This window comes from Petromyzon marinus, chromosome 84 (assembly GCF_048934315.1).
Source record: "Petromyzon marinus isolate PM22_M1 ecotype Great Lakes invasive population chromosome 84, UKy_Petmar_22M1.pri1.0, whole genome shotgun sequence".
Classification (NCBI taxonomy): Eukaryota; Metazoa; Chordata; class Hyperoartia; order Petromyzontiformes; family Petromyzontidae; genus Petromyzon; species Petromyzon marinus.
The window spans coordinates 1,930,010-1,956,394 of NC_133749.1; the positions used below are offsets into that span (position 1 = coordinate 1,930,010).

At 55.4% G+C, this 26,385-nt stretch overlaps 1 protein-coding gene across 4 annotated transcripts in view; it reads left to right on the forward strand.

Moving 5' to 3' along the window:
* The first annotated feature begins 1,238 nt into the window (after window positions 1-1,238).
* HIRIP3 (HIRA interacting protein 3) overlaps window positions 1,239-26,385 on the forward strand; it is a 42,584-nt gene continuing 17,437 nt past the window's right edge. Inside the window, exons 1-6 of one of the 4 annotated variants that reach the window (XM_076057725.1) lie at window positions 1,239-1,504; window positions 4,138-4,258; window positions 7,136-7,222; window positions 14,612-14,711; window positions 15,825-17,326; window positions 22,091-22,244. In XM_076057725.1, the coding sequence (XP_075913840.1) occupies window positions 1,437-1,504; window positions 4,138-4,258; window positions 7,136-7,222; window positions 14,612-14,711; window positions 15,825-17,326; window positions 22,091-22,244 (2,032 nt within the window). In that variant the 5' untranslated portion in view covers window positions 1,239-1,436. Of the gene's footprint in view, window positions 1,505-4,137; window positions 4,259-4,292; window positions 4,637-4,661; window positions 5,134-5,173; window positions 5,378-7,135; window positions 7,223-14,611; window positions 14,712-15,824; window positions 17,327-22,090; window positions 22,245-26,385 lie in introns of those variants that run through there. The other 3 variants (XM_076057728.1, XM_076057726.1, XM_076057727.1) reach the window with 3 other exon arrangements.

Genomic DNA, 26,385 nt, shown 5'->3' on the forward strand with positions numbered 1-26,385 from the left:
GGTGACTTTACCGGAAGAACCAAGAATAATTATTTAATTGTTTTATATTTTTATTATTTTATTGTTTCCCTATCTACGTGGTGGTGACTTTACCGAAAGAACCAAGAATACGTGTTGTCTATAGTCACGTTGAAGGGAAACAATAAAACGATAAAATAATAAATATAAAACAATAAAAATTCTCACGACGTTTCGACCATAACGCAAACGATCGTCATCAGGTGTGAAAAACCAACGACAATAAACATTTGATAGAAGCGGCGGTCCTCATTTATTTATTTATTTTCGAGCGGCGTTTGTGCGTTTATTTATTTATTTATAATAAAAAAAACGTCAGCGCCACGCGCAGCGATTTGGCAGTTTGTTTAGAAGGACGAGTCCATCTATGTTCTGAAACAGAGGAGGGGGGAGATGAAACATTTTAATGTATGCTGTCTGAAAGCCACCGTAAGCGTGAACAATCAATTAAGACCTGAAATGGTTTATCAAATCCTGCCAATGATTGCTATTTTTATTGTTTTATATATATATTTTTATTATTTTATTGTTTCCCTTCAACGTGGTGGTGACTTTACCGAAAGAGCTAAGAATATGAATTACTGCAGTCACGAAAGCCTTAAATCAAAATTTGTCTATAGTTATTTAAAGTTGCGCAATTTGATGTGACGTCACATGTCTCAAACCCCTCCCCCCACCCACCTTCGTCACGCATCGTCGCAAATGTCTGACCCCCCCCTTCCTCCCCCCCCCCCTAGGTGCGTGACGTCATTTATGGACGGCCCCAAAGGACGCCAAAAGGCGTATGACGTAACTTCCGGAAGTCGTGTACCGTCACTTCCGGAAGATCGCGGCGGACATCTTCCGGAAGAACACACCGTAGAGCCAGAATGCCACCGGAAGACATCTTCCGGAAGATGGTGGCGATCTTCCGGAAGATGGTGGACGTCTTCCGGAAGACGGTGGAAGTCTTCCGGTAGAAAGGGTTGGAGGTTCTTCCGGGAGACGGTGGGAGATCTTCCGGAAGACGGTGGCAAGTCTTCCGGAAGACGGTGGGAGTGTCTTCCGGAAGACGGTGGGAGTAACTTCCGGAAGACGGTGGGAGTGTCTTCCGGAATAAGGTGGAAGTGTCTTCCGGAAGACGGTGGGAGTGTCTTCCGGAAGACGGTGGGAGTGTCTTCCGGAAGACGGTGGGTGTGTCTTCCGGAAGACGGTGGGAGTGTCTTCCGGAAGACGGTGGGAGTGTCTTCCGGAAGACGTCTACCGTCCGTTTTGGCGCGGTCGCCGTTGACGGCAGACGGAAGCGTCGCTGGAGAGAGCGCGAGACGGTGGTGAGAAAAAAAAGGCGCGAAAATTTTCACCTCAGCAGCGCGCGCCGATTAATCGATGAGCAATCGATTGCAATTGGCAAAACCGATTGGATTGCTGAGGTGATTAAGATGAGCGCCGTGGAGAGGGAAATGCGGCAGTTCCTGACGAATTACTTCAGGGGACGCGCAGACATCAGGTAAGGGTGGAGAAAGAGGCGTTGATATTTAATGTTATTGTTTAAAATAAAAACGACGTTTCGCCTTTTGGGGGGGGGTTTTGGTTGTTGTTGTTGTCATCATCGTCGTCGTAGTTTGCGAAGGAGTCTAAAGCTGCGTTGTTTCTGCAATGCATGAGCACGTTTTTGTCGCCTGAGTAGCGCTGATGACGGTGATATTTAAGTCCTACCGCACTGTACATTACACTACACTGTACACTGCACACTACACTATATACTACACTATACAGTACTATACACTACACTGTACACTACACTATACACTACACTATACACTACACTATACAGTACTATACACTACACTATACACTACTACACTACACTATACACTACACTGTACACTACACTATACACTACACTACTATACACTACACTACTATACACTACACTATACACTACTATACACTACACTACTACACTATACACTACTATACACTACACTACTACACTACTATACACTATACTACACTACTATACACTACACTACTATACACTACACTACTATACACTACACTATACACTACACTATACACTACACTTCACGTGGCATCAAGGTGCACATGGCCTGGCACAAGCGTCGTGGTGACGTCACCGCCACTTAGTGGCGAATGGCGGTTGTTGTTGTGTGTGTGTGTCTGTGTGTCTGTGTGTGTGTCTGGCAAGGATTATTCAGCATCGCCTTGCCAGGCACGCTGAGGAGAGGCTTGCGGAGCCCCAATGCGGTTTCAGGAAAGGGCAGTCCTGCACAGATGCCATATTTTCTGTCCGTCTGCTACAGCAGAGGTGTAGGGAATTCCAGCAAGACCTACATCTCTGCTTTATTGACCTGGTCAAGGCCTATGATACCATCAGTAGGCCTGGGCTCTGGATTGTTCTTCGTGCTTTTGGAGTACCTGACCCTCTGCTCACGATCATTAAGGACCTTCATGATGGTGAGCGGGCCCGGGTAAAACTACGTGGCCGGGAGTCAGAGCCATTCCCTGTACACCTTGGGGTGCGACAGGGATGTCCTCTGGCTCCCACATTAATTAACATCTATTTTGACCACGTAGTTCGTGAAGCCTTCAATAGCTGTACCGGGGGAATCTCCATATGGTACAGATATGATGGGAGGCTAATCGATGCCCGGGTGCGGTCAAGGGATGGCTCCCTATTGCTCAACCACGTTATGTATGCTGATGATTTGGTAATAGCTGCTCAGTCAGAGGAGGAGTTGGAGACGCTGCTGCTGAGACTGGAGCGTGCCACTAAGAGGTGGGGCCTTACCATCAGCCCCACCAAAACTAAGCACCTGCCTGGGTATTTTGTACCATCGGACACTCCACCCCCACAACTCCCAATCGGTGATGGGGCAGTTGTGGAGAGAGTGGAGAGTTTCCCATACCTGGGCAGTGTGCTTATGACTGGCTCCAGTTTAACAGCAGAGGTCTCACTCCGAATCAGTCGAGCGGCAATATCTTTTCATCGGTTGCGTAACGCTTTGTGGAAGCTACCTGGTCTGTCGCTCCGCACTAAGCTTCAGGTCTTCTCGGCCACGGTCATTCCCTCCCTCTACGCTTGCGAAACGTGGACCCCCCTAATGGAACATCTTCGCCGGTTAGAAACATTTAGGCTGGCCTGCCTACGATCCATCCTGGGTTTAACCAGACTGGATTGTGTGAGGAGCTCACAAATCCTTGAAAGATCTGGGCAGGGTCCCATCGGTGAGCTCCTCCGGCAGGCAAGGCTGCGATGGCTGGGTCATGTAGCCCGCATGCCCAGCCACCGCATGCCGAAACAGCTTTTGTTTGGCCGGATTGAGGGGGCTAAGCGGGCGCAGCACGGGCTAGAGAAGAGATGGAGTGATGTGGTACAGGAGGACATGGAGCTGAGTGGACTTGTCGATGACTGGTACCAGCGGTGTCAAGATCGGCCTCTGTGGAGGAGGCTCGTGAAGGATGCTACTGGGCAGTTGGAGGTAGTCGCCCTCCAACAACAACGGAGGGCGGAGGAGCGACGCTCAGAACAACGAGCGGAGCGCCGGGTGGCTAAAGCACAGCAGGTTGGCACAGTAGGGGGCACAGGTGGTGCATCAGCCAGTCATCTCAGTCAGTCGACCCGTGGCACCTGGGTCTGCCCCGTGACCTCCTGCCAGCGGGCGTTCGACACTTCACGTGGCCTCAGGGTGCACATAGCCTGGCACAAGCGTTGTGGTGACGTCACCGCCACTTAGTGGCGAATGGCGGTTGTTGTGTGTGTTACTGTGTGTGTGACTGTGTGTGTGTGACTGTGTGTGTCACTGTGTGACTGTGTGTGTGTGTTACTGTGTGTGTGTGACTGTGTGTGTGTGACTGTGTGTGTGTGTGACTGTGTGACTGTGTGTGACTGTGTGTGTGTGACTGTGTGTCACTGTGTGTGACTGTGTGTGTGTTACTGTGTGTGTGACTGTGTGTGTGTGACTGTGTGACTCTGTGTGTGAGTGACTGTGTGTGTGTGAGTGACTGTGTGTGTGACTGTGTGTGTGTGTGACTGTGACTGTCATTGTGTGTGTGTGTGTGACTGTGTGTGTGTGACACTGTGACTGTCACTGTGTGTGTGTGACTGTGTGTGTGTAGCTCGTTGACGCTACGCAAGGTGAGGGAGGCGTTTCTCTCCGCCTCGTCGAGGAGCAGCCTGAAGGAGACGGAGCACAGCGTCTTTAAACGTCTCGTCCTGGACGCCCTGCGTACCCACGTGGTACTAACATCATCACCATCATCACCATCATCAACATCATCACCAACATCATCACCAACATCATCACCAACATCACCATCAACATCGTCACTGTCAGCAGCGTCTTTAAACGTCTCGTCCTGGACGCCCTGCGTACCCACGTGGTACTATCATCATCACCATCGTCACCATCAACATCATCACCATCGTCACCATCATCACCATCATCAACATCGTCACTATCAGCAGCGTCTTTAAACGTCTCGTCCTGGACGCCCTGCGTACCCATGTGGTACTAACATCGTCACCATCATCACCATCATCACCATCATCATCACCATCGTCACTGTCAGCAGCGTCTTTAAACGTCTCGTCCTGGACGCCCTGCGTACCCACGTGGTACTATCATCACCATCGTCACCATCATCACCATCATCATCACTATCACCATCATCACTGTCAGCAGCGTCTTTAAACGTCTCGTCCTGGACGCCCTGCGTACCCATGTGGTACTATCATCACCATCGTCACCATCATCACCATCATCACCATCATCATCGTCACCATCATCACCATCATCACCATCGTCACTGTCAGCAGCGTCTTTAAACGTCTCGTCCTGGACGCCCTGCGTACCCATGTGGTACTAACATCATCACCATCAACATCACTATCATCATCATCGTCACCATCATCACCATCATCAACATCGTCACTGTCAGCAGCATCTTTAAACGTCTCGTCCTGGACGCCCTGCGTACCCACGTGGTACTAACATCATCACCATCGTCACCATCAACATCATCACCATCGTCACCATCATCACCATCATCAACATCGTCACTGTCAGCAGCGTCTTTAAACGTCTCGTCCTGGACGCCCTGCGTACCCACGTGGTACTATCATCATCCCCACCATCATCATCAACATCGTCATCATCATCGTCACCGTCATCACCATCAACATCGTCACTGTCAGCAGCGTCTTTAAACGTCTCGTCCTGGACGCCCTGCGTACCCATGTGGTACTAACATCACCATCGTCACCATCATCACCATCATCATCACTATCACCATCACCATCGTCACTATCAGCAGCGTCTTTAAACGTCTCGTCCTGGACGCCCTGCGTACCCATGTGGTACTAACATCACCATCGTCACCATCAACATCATCACCAACATCATCACCAACATCACCATCAACATCGTCACTATCAGCAGCGTCTTTAAACGTCTCGTCCTGGACGCGCTGCGCACACACGTGGTACTATCATCATCATCAACATCGTCATCACCATCAACATCATCGTCAACATCGTCACTGTCAGCAGCGTCTTTAAACGTCTCGTCCTGGACGCCCTGCGTACACACATGGTATCATCATCACCATCATCACCATCAACGTCATCATCAACATCATCGTCACCATCATCATCATCAACATCGTCACCATCATCACCATCAACGTCATCCTCATCAACATCATCACCATCATCATCATCGTCACTATCATCATCGTCACCATCATAACCAACATCATCACCATCATCACCAACATCATCATCACCAACAACATCATCATCATCATCATCGTCACTATCATCATCGTCACCATCATCACCAACATCATCACCATCATCACCAACATCATCATCATCACCAATATCATCATCATCATCAACATCATCATCATCGTCACTATCATCATCGTCACCATCATCACCAACATCATCACCATCATCACCAACATCATCACCATCATCACCAACATCATCATCGTCACCATCATCATCATTGTCACCATCATCATCATTGTCACCATCATCATCGTCACCATCAACATCGTCACCAACATCGTCACTTTTAACATCATCATCACCACCCTGTGTACCACCACCCTGTGTACCACCCACCCTGTGTACCACCCACCCTGTGTACCACCCTGTGTACCACCCTGTGTACCACCCACCCTGTGTACCACCCACCCTGTGTACCACCCTGTGTACCACCACCCTGTGTACCACCCACCCTGTGTACCACCACCCTGTGTACCACCACCCTGTGTACCACCCTGTGTACCACCCTGTGTACCACCCTGTGTACCACCACCCTGTGTACCACCACCCTGTGTACTACCACCTGTGTACCACCACCCTGTGTACCACCCACCCTGTGTACCACCACCTGTGTACCACCACCTGTGTACCAGCACCTGTGTACCAGCGCCTGTGTACCACCCACCCTGTGTACCACCCACCTGTGTACCACCCTGTGTACCACCCACCTGTGTACCACCACCTGTGTACCACCCACCCTGTGTACCACCCACCCTGTGTACCACCACCTGTGTACCACCCTGTGTACCACCCACCTGTGTACCACCACCCTGTGTACCACCACCCTGTGTACTACCACCTGTGTACCACCACCCTGTGTACCACCCACCCTGTGTACCACCACCTGTGTACCACCACCTGTGTACCAGCACCTGTGTACCAGCACCTGTGTACCACCCACCCTGTGTACCACCCACCCTGTGTACCACCACCCTGTGTACCACCCTGTGTACCACCACCTGTGTACCAGCACCTGTGTACCACCCACCCTGTGTACCACCCACCTGTGTACCACCCACCTGTGTACCACCCACCTGTGTACCACCACCTGTGTACCACCCACCCTGTGTACCACCCACCCTGTGTACCACCACCTGTGTACCACCCTGTGTACCACCCACCTGTGTACCACCACCCTGTGTACCACCACCCTGTGTACCATCCTGTGTACCACTACCCTGTGTACCATCCTGTGTACCACCCACCCTGTGTACCACCCACCCTGTGTACCACCACCTGTGTACCACTACCCTGTGTACCACCCACCCTGTGTGCCGTTAGGCCCCCGCCTCATCCTCCTGCTCGTCTGACGAGGAGCCTCTGGCACAGATGCAGGGGCACAGTGAGGCCAAGGGCAGCCGCTCACCAGTGAGGCTCACCCACTCGCTCACCCACTCGCTCACCCACTCGCTCACCCACTCACCCACTCACCCACTCACTCACTCACCCACTCGCTCACCCACTCACTCACCCACTCACTCGCTCACCCACTCGCTCACCCACTCACTCACCCACTCACTCACCAGTGAGGCTCACCCACCCACTCACCCACTCGCTCACCCACTCACTCACCCACTCACTTGCTCACTCACCCACCCACTCACCCACTCGCTCACCCACTCACTCACTCACTCGCTCACCCACTCACTCACTCACCCACTCACTCACTCACTCACCCACTCGCTCACCCACTCACCCACCCACTCACTCACCCACTCACTCACTCACCCACTCACTCACCCACTCACCCACTCACCCACTCACTCACTCACCCACTCACCCACTCACTCACCCACTCACTCACTCACTCACCCACTCACTCACCCACTCACTCACCCACTCACTCACCCACTCACTCACCCACTCACTCACCCACTCACTCACCCACTCACTCACTCACTCACTCACTCACTCACCCACTCACTCACCCACTCACTCACTCACTCACTCACCCACTCACTCACTCACTCACTCACCCACTCACTCACCCACTCACTCACTCACCCACTCACTCACCCACTCACCCACTCACTCACCCACTCACTCACCCACTCACTCACCCACTCACTCACCCACTCACTCACCCACTCACTCACCCACTCGCTCACCCACTCACTCACTCACCCACTCACTCACCCACTCACTCACCCACTCACCCACTCACTCACCCACTCACTCACCCACTCACTCACCCACTCACTCACCCACTCACTCACCCACTCACCCACTCACCCACTCACTCACCCACCCACTCACTCACCCACTCACTCACCCACTCACTCACCCACTCACCCACTCACCCACTCGCTCACCCACTCACTCACTCACCCACTCACTCACCCACTCACCCACTCACTCACCCACTCACTCACCCACTCACTCACCCACTCACTCACCCACTCACTCACCCACTCACTCACCCACTCACCCACTCACTCACCCACCCACTCACCCACTCACTCACCCACTCACTCACCCACTCACCCACTCACCCACTCACTCACCCACTCACTCACCCACTCGCTCACCCACTCACTCACCCACTCGCTCACCCACTCACCCACTCACTCACCCACTCACTCACCCACCCACTCACTCACCCACCCACTCACTCACCCACTCACTCACTCACTCACTCACCCACCCACTCACCCACTCACCCACTCACTCACTCACCCACCCACCCACTCACTCACTCACTCACCCACTCACCCACCCACTCACCCACTCGCTCACCCACTCGCTCACCCACTCGCTCACCCACTCACTCACCCACTCACTCACCCACCCACTCACCCACTCACCCACTCACTCACTCACCCACCCACTCACTCACTCACCCACTCACTCACCCACTCACCCACTCACTCACTCACTCACTCACCCACCCACTCACTCACTCACTCACCCACCCACTCACCCACTCACTCACTCACTCACCCACCCACTCACCCACTCACTCACCCACTCACCCACTCACTCACCCACTCACCCACTCACTCACCCACTCACTCACCCACTCACCCACTCACTCACCCACTCACCCACTCACTCACCCACTCACCCACTCACTCACACACTCACTCACCCACTCACTCACCCACTCGCTCACCCACTCACCCACTCACTCACTCACCCACTCGCTCACCCACTCACCCACTCACTCACCCACTCACTCACCCACTCACTCACTCACCCACTCGCTCACCCACTCGCTCACCCACTCACCCACTCACTCACCCACTCACTCACCCACTCACTCACCCACTCACTCACTCACCCACTCACTCACCACTCACCCACTCACCCACTCACTCACCCACTCACTCACCCACTCACCCACTCACCCACTCACTCACCCACTCACTCACTCACTCACCCACTCACTCACCCACTCACTCACCCACTCACCCACCCACTCACCCACTCACTCACTCACCCACTCACTCACCCACTCACTCACCCACTCACTCACCCACTCACTCACCCACTCACTCACTCACTCACCCACCCACTCACTCACCCACTCACTCACTCACCCACTCACTCACCCACTCACTCACCCACTCACTCACCCACTCACTCACCCACTCACCCACTCACTCACCCACTCACTCACCCACTCACTCACCCACTCACCCACTCACCCACTCACTCACTCACTCACCCACTCGCTCACCCACTCACTCACTCACTCACCCACTCACTCACTCACCCACTCACCCACTCACCCACTCACTCACCCACCCACTCACTCACCCACTCACCCACTCACTCACCCACTCGCTCACCCACCCACTCACTCACCCACTCACCCACTCACTCACCCACTCACTCACCCACTCACCCACTCACTCACCCACTCGCTCACCCACCCACTCACCCACTCACCCACTCACTCACCCACTCACTCACCCACTCACTCACCCACTCACTCACCCACTCACCCACCCACTCACCCACCCACTCACTCACTCACCCACTCACCCACTCACTCACCCACTCACTCACCCACTCACCCACTCACTCACCCACTCGCTCACCCACCCACTCACCCACTCACCCACTCACTCACCCACTCACTCACCCACTCACTCACCCACCCACTCACCCACTCACTCACCCACTCACTCACTCACTCACCCACTCACTCACCCACTCACTCACCCACTCACCCACTCACTCACCCACTCGCTCACCCACCCACTCACCCACTCACCCACTCACTCACCCACTCACTCACCCACTCACTCACCCACCCACTCACCCACTCACTCACCCACTCACTCACCCACTCACTCACCCACTCACTCACCCACTCACTCACCCACTCGCTCACCCACTCACCCACTCACTCACCCACTCACTCACCCACTCACTCACCCACTCGCTCACCCACTCACCCACTCGCTCACCCACTCACCCACTCACTCACCCACTCACTCACCCACTCACCCACTCACCCACTCACCCACTCACTCACCCACTCACTCACCCACTCACTCACCCACTCGCTCACCCACTCACTCACTCACTCACTCACCCACTCGCTCACCCACTCGCTCACCCACCCACTCACTCACCCACTCGCTCACCCACTCGCTCACCCACCCACTCACCCACTCACCCACTCGCTCACCCACTCACTTACTCACTCACCCACTCGCTCACCCACTCGCTCACCCACCCACTCACCCACTCACCCACTCACCCACCCACTCACCCACTCACCCACCCACTCAGCCACTCACTCACCCACTCACTCACCCACTCGCTCACCCACTCACTCACCCACTCGCTCACCCACTCGCTCACCCACTCACTCGCTCACCCACTCGCTCACACACTCGCTCACCCACTCACTCACCCACTCGCTCACCAGTGAGGCTCACCCACTCACTCACCCACTCGCTCACCCACTCACTCACCCACTCACTCACCCACTCGCTCACCCACTCGCTCACCCACTCACTCACCCACTCGCTCACCCACTCGCTCACCCACTCACTCACCCACTCACTCACCCACTCACTCACCCACTCGCTCACCCACTCACTCACCCACTCGCTCACCCACTCGCTCACCCACTCACTCGCTCACCCACTCGCTCACACACTCGCTCACCCACTCACTCACCCACTCGCTCACCAGTGAGGCTCACCCACTCACTCACCCACTCGCTCACCCACTCACTCACCCACTCACTCACCCACTCGCTCACCCACTCGCTCACCCACTCACTCACCCACTCGCTCACCCACTCGCTCACCCACTCACTCACCCACTCACTCACCCACTCACTCACCCACTCGCTCACCCACTCACTCACCCACTCGCTCACCCACTCGCTCACCCACTCACTCACCCACTCACTCACCCACTCGCTCACCCACTCGCTCACCCACTCGCTCACCCACTCACTCACCCACTCACTCACCCACTCGCTCACCCACTCACCCACTCACTCACCCACTCGCTCACCCACTCACTCACCCACTCGCTCACCCACTCGCTCACCCACTCGCTCACCCACCCACTCGCTCACCCACTCACTCGCTCACCCACTCGCTCACCCACTCACTCACTCACTCACTCGCTCACCCACTCACTCACTCGCTCACTCACCCACTCACTCACCCACTCGCTCACCCACTCGCTCACCCACTCGCTCACCCACTCGCTCACCCACTCACTCGCTCACCCACTCGCTCACACACTCGCTCACCCACTCACTCACCCACTCGCTCACCAGTGAGGCTCACCCACTCACTCACCCACTCACTCACCCACTCGCTCACCCACTCGCTCACCCACTCGCTCACCCACTCGCTCACCCACTCGCTCACTCACTCGCTCACCCACTCACTCGCTCATCCACTCGCTCACCCACTCGCTCACCCACTTGCTCACCCACTCGCTCACCCACTCGCTCACCCACTCGCTCACCCACTCGCTCACCCGCTCGCTCACCCGCTCGCTTGCTCACCCGCTCACGCACTCGCTCACCCACTCACTCGCTCACCCACTCGCTCACCCACTCGCTCACCCACTCACCCACTCGCTCACCCACTCGCTCACCCACTCACTCGCTCACCCACTCACTCGCTCACTCACTCGCTCACCCACTCGCTCACCCACTCGCTCACTCACTCGCTCACCCACTCACTCACTCGCTCACTCGCTCACCCACTCACCCACTCGCTCACCCACTCACTCGCTCACCCACTCACTCGCTCACTCACTCGCTCACCCACTCGCTCACTCACTCGCTCACCCACTCACCCACTCGCTCACCCACTCACCCACTCACTCACCAGTGAGGCTCGCATGGGGTCACTCGCTCACCCACTCGCTCACCCACTCGCTCACTCACTCGCTCACCCACTCACCCACTCGCTCACTCACTCGCTCACTCACTCACCCACTCGCTCACTCACCCACTCGCTCACTCACTCACTCACCCACTCGCTCACTCACTCATTCACTCACCCACTCGCTCACACACTCAACCACTCGCTCACTCGCTCACCCACTCGCTCACCCACTCACCCACTCGCTCACTCACTCACCCACTCGCTCACCCACTCGCTCACCCACTCGCTCACCCACTCGCTCACTCACTCGCTCACTCACTCACCCACTCGCTCACACACTCACCCACTCGCTCACACACTCACCCACTCGCTCACCCACTCGCTCACCCACTCGCTCACCCACTCGCTCACCCACTCACCCACTCGCTCACCCACTCGCTCACCCACTCACTCACTCACCCACTCGCTCACTTACCCACTCGCTCACTCACTCACCCACTCGCTCACCCACTCGCTCAATCACTCACCCACTCGCTCACTTACCCACTCACTCACCCACTCGCTCACTTACCCACTCGCTCACCCGCTCGCTCACCCGCTCGCTCACCCACTCGCTCACCCACTCGCTCACTTACCCACTCGCTCACCCACTCGCTCACTCACCCACTCGCTCACTTTCCCACTCGCTCCTCCGCTCGCTCACCCACTCGCTCACCCACTCGCTCACCCACTCGCTCACACACTCGCTCACACACTCACCCACTCGCTCACCCACTCGCTCACCCACTCGCTCACTCACTCGCTCACACACTCGCTCACTCACTCACTCACCAGTGAGACCCGCATGGGGTCACTCACTCGCTCGCTCACCCACTCACTCACCCACTCACCCACTCGCTCACCCACTCGCTCACTCGCTCGTTCACCCACTCACCCACTCGCTCACTCACCCACTCGCTCACTCACCCACTCGCTCACCCACTCGCTCACTCGCTCGTTCACCCACTCACCCACTCGCTCACTCACCCACTCGCTCACTCACCCACTCGTTCACCCACTGGCTCACCCACTGGCTCACCCACTCGCCCACCCACTGGCTCACACACTCGCTCACTCACCCACTCACCCACTCGCTCGTTCACCCACTCACCCACTCGCTCACTCACTCGCTCACTCACCCACTCGCTCACCCACTCACCCACTCGCTCGTTCACCCACTCACCCACTCGCTCACTCACCCACTCGCTCACTCACCCACTCGCTCACCCACTACTCACCCACTCGCTCGCCCACTTGTGTGTGAGCGGGTGTGCGGGTGGGTGAGTGGGTGGGTGGGTGAGTGGGTGGGTGAGTGGGTGGGTGGGTGAGTGGGTGAGTGGGTGGGTGAGTGAGTGGGTGGGTGGGTGAGTGGGTGGGTGGGTGAGTGGGTGGGTGAGTTGGTGGGTGAGTGGGTGGGTGGGTGAATGAGTGAGTGGGTCGGTGAGTGGGTGGGTGAGTGGGTCGGTGGGTGGGTGGGTGGGTGAGTGGGTGGGTGAGTGTGTGGGTGAGTCAGTTGGTGGGTGGGTAAGTGGGTGGGTGAGTGAGTTGGTGGGTGGGTGAGTGGGTGGGTGAGTGGGTGTGTGGGTGGGTGAGTGGGTGGTTGAGTGAGTGAGTGTGTGGGTGGGTGAGTGTGTGGGTGAGTTAGTTGGTGGGTGGGTAAGTGGATGGGTGAGTGAGTTGGTGGGTGGGTGAGTGGGTGGGTGAGTGGGTGGTTGAGTGGGTGGATGAGTGGGTGGGTGAGTGGGTGAGTGGGTGGGTGGGTGAGTGGGTGGGTCAGTGGGTGGGTCAGTGGTGAGTGGGTGGGTGGGTGAGTGGGTGGGTGAGTGGGTGGGTGAGTGGGTGGGTGGGTGAGTGGGTGGGTGAGTGGGTGAGTGGGTGGGTGGGTGAGTGTGTGGGTGAGTTAGTTGGTGGGTGGGTAAGTGGGTGGGTGAGTGAGTTGGTGGGTGGGTGAGTGGGTGGGTGAGTGGGTGGGTGAGTGGTGAGTGGGTGGTTGAGTGGGTGGATGAGTGGGTGGGTGGGTGAGTGGGTGGGTCAGTGGGTGCGTCAGTGGTGAGTGGGTGAGTGGGTGGGTGAGTGGGTGGGTGAGTGGGTGGGTGAGTGGGTGGGTGGGTGGGTGAGTGGTTGAGTGGTGAGTGAGTGGGTGGGTGGATGGGTGGGTGGGTGAGTGGTGAGTGGGTGGGTGAGTGAGTTGGTGGGTGGGTGAGTTGGTGGGTGGGTGAGTGGGTGGGTGGGTGAGTGGGTGGGTGAGTGGGTGGGTGAGTGAGTGAGTGGGTGGTTGGGTGAGTGGGTGGGTGAGTGGTGAGTGGGTGGGTGAGTGGGTGGGTGGGTGAGTGGGTGGGTTTGGTGAGTGGGTGGGTGAGTGGGTGAGTGAGTGGTGAGTAAGTGGTGAGTGACTGTCTCTCAGGTGAGGAAGCGAGATCGTGGCTCAGAGGGTGACTCCTCCGCCTCGGGTGAGTCACCCACTCACCCGGTGAAGAGACGAAGAGCGGAGTCACCCTCACCTGGTGAACCTCACCCACTCACTCACCCACCCACTCACCCACTCACCCACCCACTTACCCACCCACTTACCCACTCACTCACCCACTCACCCACCCACTTACCCACCCACTTACCCACTCACTCACCCACTCACCCACCCACTCACCCACTCACCCACCCACTTACCCACCCACTTACCCACTCACTCACCCACTCACCCACCCACTTACCCACCCACTTACCCACTCACTCACCCACTCACCCACCCACTTACCCACTCACTCACCCACACACTCACTCACCCACCTGCCCACTCACCCACTCACTCACCCACTCACTCACCCACCCACCCCCTCACCCACTTACTCACTCACCCACCCCTTCACCCACACACTCACTCACCTACCTACCCACCCACCCACCCACTCACTCACCCACCCACCCACTCACCCACACACTCGCCCACTCACCCACACACTCACCCACCCCCTCACCCTCTCACCCACCCACTCACCCACACACTCACCCACTCACTCACTCACTCACCCACCCCCTCACCCACCCCCTCACTCACCCACTCACCCACTCACACACTCACCCACCCACTCACCCACCCACACACTCACCCACTCACACACCCACTCACACACCCCCTCACCCACCCACACACTCGCCCACTCACACACCCACTCACACACACACTCACCCACCCACCCACACACTCACCCACCCACACACTCACCCACTCACCCACTCACTCACCCACTCACCCACCCACTCACACACACACCCACTCACCCACCCACTCACCTACCCACCCACCCACTCACTCACCCACTCACCCACCCACCCATCCACTCACCCACACACTCACCCACCCACCCCCTCACCCTCTCACCCACCCCCTCACCCACCCACTCACTCACCCACTCACCCACCCATCCACTCACTCACTCACCCACACACTCACCCACTCACCCACTCACCCACACACCCTCTCACCCACCCCCTCACCCACCCCCTCACCCCCTCACCCACCCCCTCACCCACCCACCCACACACTCACCCACCCACCCACACACCCACACACTCACCCACTCACTCACTCACCCACACACTCACTCACCCTCCCACAGACTCATCGAGCGTTGGACGGAAACCCAGAGGCAGACAAAATGAATCGGCTGCAGGCGGGAAGACAAAGATGGCCGTGAAAACAAAGACGGCCGTGAAAACAAAGACGGCCGGGAAGACAAAGACGGCCGTGAAAACAAAGGCAGCCGGGAAGAGGGCACCGAAAATGTCTGACGATGATGATGATGGTAGTGATGGTAGTGATAGCGATGGTAGTGATGGTGGTGATGTTAAAAAATCCGTTTCCAAACGTAAGAAATCTTCCGTCACGAAGGATAGCGATGATGATGGTAGTGATGGTGGTGGTGGCGATGTTAAAAAATCCGTTTCCCAACGGAAGAAGTCTTCCATCAAAAAGGATAGCGATAGTGATGGCGATGTTAAAAAATCTGTTTCCAAACGTAATAAATCTTCCGTCACAAAGGATAGCGATGATGATGGTAGCGATGGTAGCGATGGCGGTGGTGGCGATGCTAAAAAACCCGTTGCCAAACGTAAGAAATCTTCCGTCACAAAGGATAGCGATGATGGTAGTGAAGGTAGTGATGGTAGTGAGGGCGATGCTAAAAAACCCGTTTCCAAACGTAAGAAATCTTCCGTCACAAAGGATAGCGATGATGATGGTAGCGATGGTGATGGTGGCGATGTTAAAAAATCCGTTTCCAAACGTAAGAAATCTTCCGTCACAAAGGATAGCGATGGTGATGGTAGTGATGGTAGTGATGGCGGTGGTGGCGATGTTAAAAAATCCGTTGCCAAACGTAAGAAATCTTCCATCACAAAGGATAGCGATGGTGATGGTAGCGATGGCGGTGGTGGCGATGCTAAAAAACCCGTTTCCAAGCGTAAGAAATCTTCCATCACGAAGGATAGCGTTGATGATGGTAGCGATGGTAGTGATGGTAGTGGTGGCGATGCTAAAAAATCCGTTGCCAAACGTAATAAATCTTCCGTCACAAAGGATAGCGATGATGATGGTAGCGATGGTAGCGATGGCGGTGATGGCGATGCTAAAAAATCCGTTTCCAAACGTAATAAATCTTCCGTCACGAGGGATAGCGATAGTGATGATAGTGATGGTAGTGGTGGCGATGCTAAAAAATCCGTTACCAAACGTAAGAAATCTTCCATCAAAAAGGATAGCGATGATGATGATGGTGATGGTGGCGATGTTAAAAAATCCGTTGCCAAACGTAATAAATCTTCCGTCACGAAGGATAGCGATGGTGATAGTGATGATAGTGATGGTAGCGATGGCGATGCTAAAAAATCCGTTGCCAAACGTAAGAAATCTCCCGGCGGCGGCGATGGCGACGGATCGAGCACGGAGGAGGAGGAGGAGGAGGAGGATGGGGGGGGCGGTGGTGACGGTGTGGCCAGGAAGTCATCCACCGGCGGAGGGAGACGCTCGCGCGAGCGAGGGAAGGCCGCCGGCCGTGGCAAGTCGAGCGATGGCGGAGGCCGGGGGAAGGGAAAGTCGTCGAAGAAGGCGGCGGAAAGGAAGGTGAGAAATCGCCCGCGGTGGTGTGGCGGGCGGGCAAGTCGTGTGTGTGTGTGTGTGTCTGTGTGTGACAGTGTGTGTGTGTCAGTGTGTGTGTCTGTGTGTGTGTGTGTCTGTGTGTGACAGTGTGTGTGTCTGTGTGTGTGTGTGTGTCAGTGTATGTGTGTGACAGTGTGTGTGTGTGTGACAGTGTGTGTGTCTGTGACAGTGTGTGTGTCTGTGTGTGTGTCTGTGTGTGTGTCTGTGTGTGTGTCTGTGTGTGTGTGTGAGCGGTAGTGTAGCGGTTAGCGCTACGCTGCGCTATGAACCTGGCGACCCGGGTTCGATTCCCGCTCACGGCCAACACCAGTGACGATTATTTGAACCGGTCCCGGGCCTCCCCTAGGTCGACTCAGCCTCAAATGAGTACCTGGTGTGGTGTGTAAACATCGTCACTAGGGAGACAAAGGCGGTCGGGCGTGGTGCTGGCCACCCACCCCCTCGTGTACCGTTCCGGCCTTCATAGGTGCTCGCTAACAGCACTTGCCCCTACAGTCTGTTAAGGCTATACGGGGGATCTTTGTCTTTATCTTTGTGTACACTGTGTGTGTTAGTGTGTGTGTACACTGTGTGTGTGTACACTGTGTGTGTTAGTGTGTGTCTGTGTGTGTGTACACTGTGTGTGTGTACACTGTGTTAGTGTGTGTGTTAGTATGTGTGTGTCTGTGTGTGTCTGTGTGTGTGTATGTGTGTGTGTGTCTATGTGTCTGTGTGTGTGTGACAGTGTGTCTGTGTGTGTGTGTGTCTGTGTGTGTGTGACTGTGTGTGTTTATCCGGCAAAACAACCCCCTACCTCCTCGCGGTGCCGGACGGGCAACTCTGTCGTGGACAGTGCTGTGGGGGGAGATCCAATTTTGATTGGCTCCTCCCCTCATGGCATCTGTGTCCACCACAGGGGCTAAACGGGGGCTCTGGACGGGTGCGAGGGGCTGGTAACCCCTCCACCTTCAATTAATTACCACTAAACCACGAGTTAAACTGAAATATGTAACTAATAAGCTTGTGCCGGAGGCCCCGGGGGGCCAGGCGTCTATGACGTCTCCTGGCCAAACCCCAATTGGCGGAGCCAGGAGATTGAATCTCTACCCTCGGGGCTACTCCAGAAACAACGAAAAGCCACTACGGGTGGCCACGTGGAATGTTCGAACGCTCACTGCGGAGGAGAGGCTGCCACTCCTCTGTCGGGAGCTGGACCGGTACCGCCTGGATCTATGCGACATTCAGGAGGTCCGGTGGACCGGCTCTGGCTCCTGCCACCATGAGGGGTGGACAGTCCTCTACTCGGGGCAGCAGACTGCCAAACAACAGGGTGTGGCTCTTCTTTTGAACAAAAGAATGAAGGGGGCGTGGGAGCGTGGCGGTGAGGTGTGGGAAGCTGTAAGCCCCAGGCTACTTTGGGCTCGCCTTCCCATCAACCGGAGGCGAGGAATGGTGGTCGTGGTTACTTATGCCCCCACCGAAGATGAACATCCGTGGAGGGATGCAGGCAAAGCCGATGAGTCAGATGCCTTCTATGACCTGTCACAGGTGCTGGCTAAAGTGGCCCCTCGGGATAGAGTCATCATGTTGGGTGACTTCAATGCCCGAGTTGGTCATGATACTGGCACCTGGTTTGGAGTGATTGGAGGGCATGGGCCAGATCAGCTCAATAACAACGGTAGGAGGCTGCTAGATTTTTGTGCAGCCCATGGGCTTGTAATTACCAACACGCTGTTCCGGCATCGGCGCATCCACACAACATCATGGATGCATGCTGGGTCCAAGCAAGAACATCTGCTGGACTACATAGTGACAGACCAGCGGATGCGAGCCCATGTCCTTGACACCAGGACCTACCGTGGAGCTGATCTGCCCTCTGACCATCGACTAGTTATCTGTAAGATGCGCCTGCCATTCTTCCACTCCGGTGGTGGGTGTACACCCAGGACCCCATTCCGACCTAAAGTGGCCTGGTCTCAGTTATCTGATGAAAGTTGCAAGTGAGAATTTCATCATCGCTTGCGGCTGGGATTGGCATCATCCCCGACTCCTCCTGATGTTGAGGGTAAATGGGCGAGGTTTAGGACTGTGACTCATGCAGCTGCAATGGCTGCTTTGGGTACGCGGTCCAGACCTCCCCAGAGACCCTGGCTGACAGAGGAGGTGTTCAGGATGGTTGAGAAAAAGCGACAGGCCCACTGCCATCGGCTACAGAATCCCACGTCAGAGAATGAGGAGGCTTACCGCAGCCTTCGCTCGGAGGTTCGGAGAGCCGTGAGGTGCTGCAAGGATGGGTGGTGGTCGCGGGTTGCTGAGGAGATGGAGTCTGCCTCAGTGGCCCGTGATCACAAATCTCTATTTAACTCCATCAAAAAAGTAACCTGCAGCGCCACACCTATTACCATCATTAGGGGAAAAAACGGTGATCCAATCTCCGACCCCCAGGAACAGGTTTGCAGATTTGCTGAGCATTTCTGTGAGGTCCTGGGGGAGGGAAAATCCCTCGGCCAGGAAAACATCGTGGCACAAAGTGAGGATGACCCTGCTGAGGCTGCGGTGCCTCAAATATTGGAAGTAGTCACCCCCTGTGAGTGGCTGGCTGAGGTGCCATCTGTTGAGGAAGTACTGAAGGCGATCCGGAGTCTGAGACCAGGAAAGGCAGCGGGCAGAGATGATCTCCCAAGCGAAATGCTGAGGGAGGGTGGCGTTTGTGCACAGACTGCCCTATATGACATCATAACAACAGTCTGGACCACTGGACGGGTTCCGCAGGATTGGAAGGATGCCCTGGTGGTCCCCCTTTTTAAGAAGGGGCGACCGCACAGACTGTCACAACTACAGGGGCATCTCACTCCTCAGTGTGCCGGGAAAGGTCCTGGCAAGGATTATTCAGCATCGCCTTGCCAGGCACGCTGAGGAGAGGCTTGCGGAGCCCCAATGCGGTTTCAGGATAGGGCGGTCCTGCACAGATGCCATATTTTCTGTCCGTCTGCTACAGCAGAGGTGTAGGGAATTCCAACAAGACCTACATCTCTGCTTTATTGACCTGGTCAAGGCCTATGATACCATCAGTAGGCCTGGGCTCTGGGTCGTTCTCCGTGCTTTTGGAGTACCTGACCCTCTGCTCACGATCATTAAGGACCTTCATGATGGTGAGCGGGCCTGGGTAAAACTACGTGGCCGGGAGTCAGAGCCATTCCCTGTACACCTTGGGGTGCGACACGGGATGTCCTCTGGCTCCCACATTATTTAACATCTATTTTGACCACGTAGTTCATGAAGCCTTCAATAGCTGTACCGGGGGAATCTCCATATGGTACAGATATAATGGGAGGCTGATCGATGCCCGGGTGGGGTCAAGGGATGGCTCCCTATTGCTCAAACACGTTATGTATGCTGATGATTTGGTAATAGCTGCTCAGTCAGAGGAGGAGTTGGAGACGCTGCTGCTGAGCCTGGAGCGTGCCACTAAGAGGTGGGGCCTTACCATCAGCCCCACCAAAACTAAGCACCTGCCTGGGTATTTTGTACCATCGGACACTCCACCCCCACAACTCCCAATCGGTGATGGGGCAGTTGTGGAGAGAGTGGAGAGTTTCCCATACCTGGGCAGTGTGCTTATGACTGGCTCCAGTTTAACAGCAGAGGTCTCACTCCGAATCAGTCGAGCGGCAATATCTTTTCATCGGTTGCGTAACGCTGTGTGGAAGCTACCTGGTCTGTCGCTCCGCACTAAGCTTCAGGTCTTCTCGGCCACGGTCATTCCCTCCCTTCTCTCTACACTTGCGAAACGTGGACCCCCCTAATGGAACATCTTCGCCGGTTAGAAACATTTAGGCTGGCCTGCCTACGATCCATCCTGGGTTTAACCAGACTGGATTGTGTGAGGAGCTCACAAATCCTTGAAAGATCTGGGCAGGGTCCCATCGGTGAGCTCCTCCGGCAGGCAAGGCTGCGATGGCTGGGTCATGTAGCCCGCATGCCCAGCCACCGCATGCCGAAACAGCTTTTGTTTGGCCGGATTGAGGGGGCTAAACTGGCGCGGCACGGGCTAGAGAAGAGATGGAGTGATGTGGTACAGGAGGACGTGGAGCTGAGTGGACTTGCCGATGACTGGTACCAGCGGTGTCAAGATCGGCCTCTGTGGAGGAGGCTCGTGAAGGATGCTACTGGGCAGTTGGAGGCAGTCGCCCTCCAACAACAACGGAGGGCGGAGGAGCGACGCTCACAACAACGAGCGGAGCGCTGGGTGGCTAAAGCACAGCAGGTTGGCACAGTAGGGGGCACAGGTGGTGCATCAGCCAGTCATCTCAGTCAGTCGACCCGTGGTACCTGGGTCTGCCCAGTGACCTCCTGCCAGCGGGCGTTCGACACTTCACGTGGCCTCAGGGTGCACATAGCCTGGCACAAGCGTCGTGGTGACGTCACCGCCACTTAGTGGCGAATGGCGGTTGTTGTTGTGTGTGTCTGTGTCTCTCAGTGCTGTGTGTCTATCAGTGCTGTGTGTGTGTGTCAGTGCTGTGCTGTGTGTGTGTGTCAGTGCTGTGTGTGTGTGTCTGTGTGTGTGTGTGTATATATCAGTGCTGTGTGTGTGTGTATCAGTGCTGTGTGTGTCTATCAGTGCTGTGTGTGTGTGTGTATCAGTGCTGTGTGTGTCTGTGTGTGTGTGTGTCTGTGTGTGTGTCTATCAGTGCTGTGTCTATCAGTGCTGTGTGTGTCTGTGTGTGTGTCTGTGTGTGTGTCTCCCAGAGCGGTGAGGATCACCCCTCGGTGCAGCGCTTGAAGCGCTACCTGGTTGCGTGTGGGGTGCGCTGTCACTACAGCAAGCTGCTTGGTGACTGCCACTCACGATCGGCACGAATTCGCAGGCTGCAGGAAGAGCTGCACCAAGCCGGGATGACCGGTACGGAGAGACACACGGGGAGAGAGACACGGGGAGAGAGAGACACGGGGAGAGAGACACGGAGAGAGAGTGAGAGACACGGGGAGAGAGAGACACAGAGAGAGAGAGAGAGACACGGGGAGAGAGAGACACGGGGAGCGAGAGAGAGACACGGGGAGAGAGACACGGGGAGAGAGAGACACGGGGAGAGAGAGAGAGAGACGGGGAGAGACACGGGGAGAGAGAGGCATGGAGAGAGAGAGACACGGGGAGAGAGAGAGAGAGATACGGAGAGAGAGACACGGGGAGAGAGAGAGAGACACGGGGAGAGAGAGGCACAGAGAGAGAGACACGGGGAGAGAGAGAGAGATACGGAGAGAGAGACACGGGGAGAGAGAGACACGGGGAGAGAGAGATACGGAGAGAGAGAGAGACACGGGGAGAGAGACACGGGGAGAGAGAGACACGGGGAGAGAGAGAGAGACACGGGGAGAGAGAGAGAGACACGGGGAGAGAGAGAGAGACACGGGGAGAGAGAGAGAGAGAGAGACACGGGGAGAGAGAGACACGGGGGGGGAGAGAGAGAGAGAGACACGGGGAGAGAGAGACAGAGACACGGGGAGAGAGAGATACGGGGAGAGAGAGACACGGGGAGAGAGAGAGAGACACGGGGAGAGAGAGGCACGGAGAGAGAGAGACACGGGGAGAGAGAGAGAGATACGGAGAGAGAGACACGGGGAGAGAGAGACACGGGGAGAGAGAGACACGGAGAGAGAGAGAGATACGGAGAGAGAGAGAGACACGGGGAGAGAGAGGGACATGGAGAGAGAGAGAGAGAGACACGGGGAGAGAGAGAGAGAGAGACACGGGGAGAGAGAGACACGGGGAGAGAGAGACACGGGGAGAGAGAGACACGGGGAGAGAGAGACACGGGGAGAGAGGGAGAGACACGGGGAGAGAGAGGCACGGAGAGAGAAAGACACGGGGAGAGAGAGAGAGATACGGAGAGAGACACGGGGAGAGAGAGACACGGGGAGAGAGAGACACGGGGAGAGAGAGACACGGAGAGAGAGACACGGGGAGAGAGAGACACGGGGAGAGAGAGACACGGGGTGAGAGAGACACGGGGAGAGAGAGAGAGACACGGGGAGAGAGAGAGAGAGAGACACGGGGAGAGAGAGAGCGAGACACACAGGGAGAGAGACACGGGGAGAGAGAGACACGGGGAGAGACATGGAGAGAGAGACACGGGGAGAGAGAGACACGGAGAGAGAGAGACACGGGGAGAGAGAGAGATACGGAGAGAGAGAGAGACACGGGAAGAGAGACACGGGGAGAGAGAGACACGGGGAGAGAGAGACACGGGGAGAGAGAGAGACACGGGGAGAGAGAGGCACGGGGGGAGAGAGAGAGAGAGACACGGGGAGAGAGAGACACGGAGAGAGAGAGAGAGACACGGGGAGAGAGAGAGATACGGAGAGAGAGAGAGAGACACGGGGAGAGAGACACGGAGAGAGAGAGACACGGGGAGAGAGACAGAGAGAGAGACACGGAGAGAGAGAGACATGGAGAGAGAGAGACTCGGGGAGAGAGAGAGAGACACGGGGAGAGAGACACGGAGAGAGAGAGGGACATGGAGAGAGAGAGAGACACGGGGAGAGAGAGAGAGACACGGAGAGAGAGACACGGGGAGAGACACGGAGAGAGAGACACGGGGAGAGAGACACGGGGAGAGAGAGACACGGAGAGATTGAGAGAGAGAGAGAGACACGGGGAGAGAGAGAGAGAGACACGGGGAGAGAGACACGGGGAGAGAGAGACACGGAGGGATACAGAGAGAGACATGGGGAGAGAGAGAGACACGGGGAGAGAGAGACACGGGGAGAGAGAGATAAGGGGAGAGAGACACGGGGAGAGATACACGGGGAGAGAGAGACACGGAGGGATACAGAGAGAGACACGGGGAGAGAGAGACACGGAGAGAGAGAGAGACACGGGGAGAGAGAGACACGGGGAGAGAGACACGGAGGGATACAGAGAGAGACACGGGGAGAGAGAGACACGGGGAGAGAGACACGGGGAGAGATACACGGGGAGAGAGAGACACGGAGGGATACAGAGAGAGACACGGGGAGAGAGAGACACGGGGAGAGAGAGACACGGGGAGAGAGAGACACGGGGAAATAGAGACACGGGCAGAGAGAGTAATTGGTGAGTGACTGGTGAGTAATTGGTGAGTGACTGGTGAGTAATTGGTGAGTGACTGGTGAGTAATTGGTGAGTAATTGGTGAGTGATTGGTGAGTAATTGGTGAGTGACTGGTGAGTGACTGGTGAGTAATTGGTGAGTAACTGGTGAGTGACTGGTGAGTAATTGGTGAGTAATTGGTGAGTGATTGGTGAGTAACTGGTGAGTGACTGGTGAGTGACTGGTGAGTAACTGGTGAGTGACTGGTGAGTAATTGGTGAGTGACTGGTGAGTAATTGGTGAGTAACTGGTGAGTAACTGGTGAGTGACTGGTGAGTAATTGGTGAGTGACTGGTGAGTGATTGGTGAGTGACTGGTGAGTAATTGGTGAGTGACTGGTGAGTAATTGGTGAGTAATTGGTGAGTGACTGGTGAGTAATTGGTGAGTAATTGGTGAGTAACTGGTGAGTGACTGGTGAGTGACTGGTGAGTAATTGGTGAGTAATTGGTGAGTTACTGGTGAGTGACTGGTGAGTAACTGGTGAGTCATTGGTGAGTGACTGGTGAGTGACTGGTGAGTAATTGGTGAGTGACTGGTGAGTGATTGGTGAGTGACTGGTGAGTGACTGGTGAGTAATTGGTAAGTAACTGGTGAGTGACTGGTGAGTAATTGGTAAGTAACTGGTGAGTGACTGGTGAGTGATTGGTGAGTGACTGGTGAGTAATTGGTGAGTAATTGGTGATTGACTGGTGAGTAATTGGTGAGTAATTGGTGAGTGTACCAGTGGTGAGGATGATGTTTCTAGTGTCCAGCTCCGTGTGTGTACGAGTGAGTGAGTGGATGAGTTGGTGAGTGAGTGGGTGATTGAGTGAGTGGGTGAGTAATTGGTGAGTAATTGGTGAGTGACTGGTGAGTAACTGGTGAGTAATTGGTGAGTAATTGGTGAGTGACTGGTGAGTAACTGGTGAGTGACTGGTGAGTAATTGGTGAGTGACTGGTGAGTGACTGGTGAGTAATTGGTGAGTAACTGGTGAGTAACTGGTGAGTGACTGGTGAGTAACTGGTGAGTAATTGGTGAGTAATTGGTGAGTGACTGGTGAGTAATTGGTGAGTGACTGGTGAGTAATTGGTGAGTGACTGGTGAGTAACTGGTGAGTAACTGGTGAGTAACTGGTGAGTAATTAGTGAGTAACTGGTGAGTAATTGGTGAGTAACTGGTGAGTAACTGGTGAGTAATTGGTGAGTAACTGGTGAGTAATTGGTGAGTGACTGGTGAGTAACTGGTGAGTAATTGGTGAGTGACTGGTGAGTAACTGGTGAGTAACTGGTGAGTAATTGGTGAGTAACTGGTGAGTGACTGGTGAGTAACTGGTGAGTAACTGGTGAGTAATTGGTGAGTAACTGGTGAGTAACTGGTGAGTAATTGGTGAGTAATTGGTGAGTGACTGGTGAGTAACTGGTGAGTAATTGGTGAGTAATTGGTGAGTGACTGGTGAGTGACTGGTGAGTAATTGGTGAGTGACTGGTGAGTAACTGGTGAGTAATTGGTGAGTAATTGGTGAGTAATTGGTGAGTGACTGGTGAGTAATTGGTGAGTGACTGGTGAGTAACTGGTGAGTAATTGGTGAGTAATTGGTGAGTAACTGGTGAGTAATTGGTGAGTAATTGGTGAGTGACTGGTGAGTAATTGGTGAGTAACTGGTGAGTAATTGGTGAGTGACTGGTGAGTAATTGGTGAGTGACTGGTGAGTAACTGGTGAGTAATTGGTGAGTAATTGGTGAGTAATTGGTGAGTAACTGGTGAGTAACTGGTGAGTAATTGGTGAGTAATTGGTGAGTAATTGGTGAGTAACTGGTGAGTAATTGGTGAGTGACTGGTGAGTAATTGGTGAGTGACTGGTGAGTAATTGGTGAGTGAGTGGTGAGTAATTGGTGAGTAATTGGTGAGTGTACCAGTGGTGAGGATGATGTTTC